Source organism: Primulina eburnea, chromosome 7, assembly GCF_022965805.1.
Source record: "Primulina eburnea isolate SZY01 chromosome 7, ASM2296580v1, whole genome shotgun sequence".
Taxonomy (NCBI): Eukaryota; Viridiplantae; Streptophyta; class Magnoliopsida; order Lamiales; family Gesneriaceae; genus Primulina; species Primulina eburnea.
This window is the reverse complement of record NC_133107.1, coordinates 5,458,026-5,464,959: the sequence shown is the minus strand read 5'-3', so window position 1 is coordinate 5,464,959 and position 6,934 is coordinate 5,458,026. Positions and strand designations below refer to the sequence as shown.

Below are 6,934 nucleotides of genomic sequence, written 5' to 3'. Positions count from 1 at the left end.
TAAAAATGATTGAAAACAAATTTTAAAAGCAAATTTTGAGTATTATAGGTTATATTTTATTATCAATTATTATTATTTCATTAGTTTTGATAATATTTTGACGAGTTAGTCATAAATATTTTAAATTGACAATTATTTGTCCTTAGTGTGATTCACTTATATAAATTATGATTTATGCATTTATAAAATCCATAATCTGGTTGATTTTTAGGTTATTATACCTTATACGTGGTTCTTAGATATATATATTTTCAAAATTTGTTTCAGTTCAATTCATTCTATATATTATGCTAATTATAATTTATTATATAACATAAAATTAACGACTTGAATTTCAATTTGAGAAATAATTTTGAAAGTAAAGTATATAAGTTCTTAATTAATTTATTCGTCTAATATGACAAAAGACTAAATCAATATAAATAAAAAAATGAATCAAATTATTTTTAAAAAATATCAAATTTTAATTTTTATTAAATAATTAATATTTACGTGCATCGCACGTGCTTCTTGCTAGTTTGAATTAAAAAACCAAAAGAACCTAAATGGGGAATGCATCACCTTCTTCACCTAATAGCAAAATACCAAAACAATTTAGTAATAGAAAAATAAAAAAGTGGATTTGGATCCAAATCTTCTTCTTTCAATCTATAAACGAAACATGGGGTTTCCCCCCTCGACAATCCCGAAGAACTGATCCTAGCCTCCACTTTCTCTCTTTGCAGCAGCAATGGCTGCACCCTCAAGAAACCATCCCTCCACTTTTCTTCATCTCTTCTTCTCTTTCACCTCTCTCTTTGTATCCACCTCTATGCTTCTCTTCACTTCTTGTTCCGCCATTAATGATGAGCAGGGTCTAGCTCTGTTGACATGGAAGAAAGGATTGAATGATTCTTCGAAGGCTCTTTCGGATTGGAGTGCTTTAGACCAAAGTCCCTGTACTTGGTATGGCATACACTGCAACTCCAATGGCGACGTGGTGAAGATTATCTTGCAATCAATAGACTTGCAGGGTCCATTGCCTTCAAATTTCCAGTCACTCAGGTTACTGAATACTCTGGTTCTTTCGTCCGCGAATCTAACTGGCACGATCCCGAAAGAGTTTGGAGATTATCTTGAGCTGGTTATGATTGATATCAGCGATAACTCCATTGTCGGGGAGATTCCGGTTGAAATTTGCAGGTTGAATAAGCTTCAAGACTTGTCCGTCGACACAAATCTGTTGACAGGTGGCATCCCTACGGAGATTGGGAATCTCACTATGATTAAGAATCTTATGTTCTTTGACAACAAGCTCAGCGGCGAGGTTCCCAGGACTGTAGGGAATTTGAGAAATCTTGAGGCATTCAGAGCTGGGGGCAATCAGAATCTGGAGGGTGAATTGCCTTGGGAGATTGGCAACTGCAGCAACTTGGTTATTCTTGGCCTCGCAGAAACCGGCATTTCTGGGAGTTTGCCGGCGTCAATTGGGATGCTTAAAAAGCTTCAAACAATAGCAATGTATACATCTATGCTGTCTGGTTCAATCCCTGAAGAGATTGGAAACTGCAGCGACTTGCAGAACCTGTATTTGTATCAGAATTCGATCACAGGTTCGATTCCAAGACAGATAGGGGGACTCAAAATGCTTAGGAATCTACTGTTATGGCAGAACAGTATGGTCGGAACAATTCCATTCGAGCTTGGAAGCTGCAGCGGTTTAAGGGTTGTAGATTTGTCGGAGAATCTATTGACAGGGAGCGTACCAACAAGTGTTGGGAATCTTTTGGAGCTCCAGGAACTGCAGTTTAGTGTCAACCAGCTATCCGGTACTATACCTTCTGAGATATCCAAATGTGGTGCTCTGACTCATCTTGAAGTCGACAATAACCAATTTTATGGAGAAATCCCGGTTCAGATTGGCGAATTAACCAGCTTGAACCTGTTTTTCGCCTGGAAGAATAACTTAACAGGCATGATTCCTGAATCTTTATCTCAGTGTGTGAATCTCCAGGCTCTTGATCTTTCTTACAATCAGCTCTTTGGTCCGATCCCAAAACAGATTTTTAAGTTGACAAATCTGACAAAACTGCTCCTCATCTCCAACAATCTTTCGGGTTTTATACCGCCTGATATAGGAAACTGTACGAATTTGTACAGATTCAGAATAAGTGACAACATGTTGGGGGGTACTGTTCCATTGGAAATCGGAGGGTTGAAAATTTTAAATTTTCTTGATATGAGCAACAATCATCTTGAAGGCGGCATTCCTCCTTCCATTTCTGGCTGTGAAAACCTCGAGTTCCTTGATCTTCACTCAAACGCTCTTACCGGCCCTTTACCTGATACCCTCCCGAAAAGTCTGCAGTTTGTGGACATTTCAGACAACAGGTTAACTGGCAACCTAACTCCTAGCATCGGTTACTTAACGAAAATAACCAAACTCAATCTCGGGAACAACCAACTAGTTGGCAGTATCCCATCTGCAATCATGTCCTGCAATAAGCTACAACTAGTTGATCTTGGGAGCAATGGTTTTTTCGGTGATATACCGAAAGAACTGGGCAGACTTCCATCACTGGAAATCGCTCTAAACCTCAGCAATAATCAATTCACTGGTGTGATACCAGACGAATTTTCAAATCTTGGCAAATTAGCAGTTCTCGACCTTTCCTACAACAAACTTTCTGGAACCCTTGAAATTCTCAAAAACCTTCAAAACCTCGTGTCCCTCAATGTGTCGTTCAACGATTTCTCAGGTGATTTGCCTAACACCCCGTTCTTCCGGAAGCTGCCTTTCAGTGACCTTGCAGGTAACAAAAATCTCCACATCTCTGGTGGAGTTATCCCCTCTGTTGGTACTTATGGCCATGATAAACCCACCATGAAGATAGCGATGCCGATTCTTGTCAGCACCAGTGCAGTGCTTGCGCTGCTCGCTATTTACCTGCTAGTACGCTCCCAAGTGGCTAAGAATAAATCTATTGAAAAGGACACTTGGGAGATGACTTTGTATCAAAAGATGGAGTTCTCAGTTGATGACATTACACGAAACCTCACGTCATCTAATGTCATTGGGACTGGAAGCTCCGGGGTTGTGTACAAGGTTACAGTTCCTAGTGGAGCGACTCTAGCCGTGAAAAAGATGTGGTCATCCGAAGAATCAGGAGCATTTGATTCTGAAATTCGGACTCTTGGTTCAATCAGACATAAGAACATTGTCCGGCTTCTGGGCTGGGGTTCAAACACGACACTGAAACTTTTATTCTACGATTACCTACCTAATGGGAGCTTGAGTTCACTTCTTCATGGAGCTGGCAAGGGACGGGCAGACTGGGAAGCTAGATACGATGTAATACTGGGAATTGCACATGCTCTTGCATATTTGCATCATGACTGTGTTCCACCGATCATACATGGTGATGTAAAAGCCATGAATGTACTATTAGGCCGTCAAATGGAGCCGTATCTTGCTGATTTTGGTCTAGCAAGACTTTTAAATAGAGAAACAGATATTAGAGATACTTTAAAACAGAGCCAGAGACCTCATTTAGCTGGTTCTTATGGTTACATCGCACCTGGTAGATATACTTGAAACTCGTTTCTTGATTTAACGATACCATTTTCCATCTTTTAAAGTTTCATGGAAGCTAATATATTTTCATTTGTACATATAGAATAACAAGATTTTGTTTCCCCGTTCGAAACTTCTAGCTCTGCCACCTTATTCAATTATCTTGTTAATTGACTTGAATTTGTGTCGTTTTGTCTCACAGAACATGCTTCAATGCAATGTATCATGGAAAAGAGTGATGTGTACAGTTTTGGGGTTGTTCTCTTAGAGGTTCTGACAGGAAGGCACCCTTTAGACCCAACGTTGCCAGGTGGTGCGCATTTGGTTCAATGGGTTCGAGAACACTTGCACAGTAAGCACGACCCAGTTGATATTTTGGACCCAAAGCTAAGGGGCAGAGCTGACCCTCAGATGCATGAAATGCTACAGACATTGGCTGTTTCATTTCTGTGCCTTGGGGCACGTCCTGATGATCGTCCTATGATGAAAGATATTGTGGCCATGCTCGAAGAAATCCGGCATGCGGACCCTGTGAGAACGGACACCGACTTGCTGAAAGGAAATATATCGGGCAATCATAGGTCTCCTAGTACCAAGAACGTGGTTTTGCAAGGCTCCTCTAGTTGCTCTTTTGAATTCTCTGATGAATCTGTTTAAACAAGAAAAGTCGGTATACTACATTTTCAGCTCAACTGTAACAGAAGCTTTCTGTTGTTAATAGCACGGTCCGATATAACTCGTAGTTAATTGAGGAATGCATTTCAAGTGGAAAATCAATTTATGCCCCTGGTACTAGTGAGTAAATGTGACATACAAATATAGGCAAAAACAATGATTGTGTTGTGTATTTTCTAAAATAGGCATTTAAGGCAAGTAAGTTAGTAAGATCCTGAGTTTCTACTCCGGAGCCAACCGAGCTTTCAAGCTCTGCTGTTATGGTCCCCTGGTCCTTAGCTATATCCCGTGTTTATGTGATAAACTAAGATATGAATCTGGGACATTTATGTATCCTTGTAAACAATCCTATAAAATAAGTGACAAATTTTTGTCCTGTTGACAAAAATAGTACTAACTCTTGTTATAATGCAAAACATAACCATGACATTGACTTTGGAACAGTTTTACTAGTTTGAAATTTTTTGAAATACACAATTATTTGCTATATCTTTGACTACCTCATAACCACTTGGTGCTTCAACCACTTTTCCTCCACCAAACTAAACATGTCGATGTATATATAGATCCACATGCTAGTTCATGCACATATAAAGGTATTAAATGTCATGAACATTATTAAAAAGCCATAAATGAGTAGGTAAAGAAGGGACAAAGCACATCTTTTTCAACCAGAAATCAGAATTGAGAATACCAACTCAACTGCACTCAGATCCTATGCATCTTGCAATTTTAAATGTATATATAAATCAATCCCTTTTCATGGGCCATGACCATAAGAATGAGCACATGCATTACAGGCACAAAACCCTTAACCGGGGTTGACTGATACACAAATTCATGGTAAAGAGAAGATTTATTCGACCACCCTACCGTTGGGTAATACCCCAAGTGTTGATCCAATGATTATAAAGAGACCACGTGTTTTGTAATCTCCTTGCAAACGATTGGGTCAAACTAATTGTAAAGAAAACTATACAGACTTTTGTAAGCTCTGACAACTTGCATTGGATGTCTAGTCTCCAAGAAACGACAGTGACCTTTCTTCCAATAGCCCTCGACCAACTGTTATTTTCGTCCAAAATCACATTCTTTTCATGGTCAACTGCATCAGGTAGACAGAGAACATCGAGATATTGACCCAACATGGAGTCGATTTTTAGTGCATCTATATTAAGTGGCTTATAAACATTGAGGACTCTATGAAGGACATTAAGATTCTAACTTCTTCAAGATAAATTTAGTAACACTCCAACTATATCCACGATATTGAAGCCACCGGATGATTCTTGATTTCCGTGTTTCACAAGGTACGGCCTGACTGACACTGACACTGAGAGACGAGAGCTAGGAGAGCGAATGTGATTAGACCGTCTAATTGACACAAACTAGTAAAATCTCCTTGTGCTTCCGGAATACAATGAGATCTTCGTAAAGTTGATCGTTATATTGGGGAAGAATATGGCCCTTGGGTTCCCGCATTCATTGCTTGGAGGCCTGGACAAAAAGTTGATCAATAGATAGCTTAGACATTGCAAGGCCTGAATCTTGATCTTCACTGGCTACCATCATTCTCAAATTCTGGTTTCATTGCCTTCTCCGTATCTACCTCATTCACTCCTTTCTTGAATAGTTCCTAGTTGAGAAATGACAATCCCATCATCGGAAAATGTTCCCTTGCTTAAATAATCAAGGCTGTAACTTCTAGGACTTGAGTTTAAGGATAAATTTACTAGAACAGGAAAAAATGTCTAGATAACCAGAAGATGATAAAGATGGAATAATAAGCTACGAATCCAGTATCTCGGTATTTTAGCATTCGGAAAATTGAATCCTGGGGTGGGGTAATTTACTATGGCTTATACAGTTTCAAGCCCCACGTTCCTCAAGTGGACATCGACAGGCAAAACAATAGGGGCATAATAACACATACCTAATGCCCCTCACTCTTAATCTATGTGCAACACACTCGAAAACCATAACCTCGAGTCCAAGAACTACTGCTTTTCAAAGGGAGCTATTTAATATTTCGTAGTAAAACGAGAACATTTGATCACTATGCCAAAAGGTTGAGTTAAGAATTGAAGAAATCAATTCAAAGTTAAAATAGCAACCCGAGAAAATAAATTCGAGTACCGACTTCTTCTAATCCATGTGTTAATGGAAATGACATTTGCAGTTTTCCTTAATGTTTCTCCCATTTATTCTACAGATAGATTGCGCAACTCCTCAACTTAGATCATATATTTTGTCAACGGTCTCCATTAGCAAAGCAACACTAAGTTCAGAGCTTAAAAATGCAACACTGGCACCTTTATTTCTTCCATTCTTCCCACACAAAAAATCACCATTCCCTAGCTTAAAACACCATGCACGTTGCATGAAAAAGATGGCCCCATATACAGAAATTAACACAAACATGCATTTAGGAGGATGGAGTAGGGCGAAGCACATTCCGACATGAAATATTTCTCAGTAAATAGCAAATGTCAAGGAACAGCCACATTTATGCAAGTTGATTAAGCCATGAGTTTTTGGGTTTTCTTGGAAAATTGTTATATTTCTCATAAAAGGCCTGATTGTGTAGCTTGCACAAGTAATAACTACACCATCAATAATCCAGTAACAGATTAGTGACACTATTGGTGAATTTTTATTTTTCTTTCTTGAAAGTGTTATGGAAGTAGGAAAGATCTAAGCTAAGCA

At 38.9% G+C, this 6,934-nt stretch overlaps 1 protein-coding gene across 1 annotated transcript; it reads left to right on the top strand.

The window, feature by feature from the left end:
- The first annotated feature begins 589 nt into the window (after positions 1-589).
- Positions 590-4,582, top strand: LOC140836887 (LRR receptor-like serine/threonine-protein kinase RGI3). Its single transcript, XM_073202753.1, has 2 exons — positions 590-3,560; positions 3,756-4,582. Exons 1-2 carry the CDS (start codon positions 731-733, stop codon positions 4,208-4,210), a joined length of 3,285 nt encoding a protein of 1,094 aa, XP_073058854.1. The 5' UTR covers positions 590-730; the 3' UTR covers positions 4,211-4,582.
- The last annotated feature ends 2,352 nt before the right edge of the window (positions 4,583-6,934 follow it).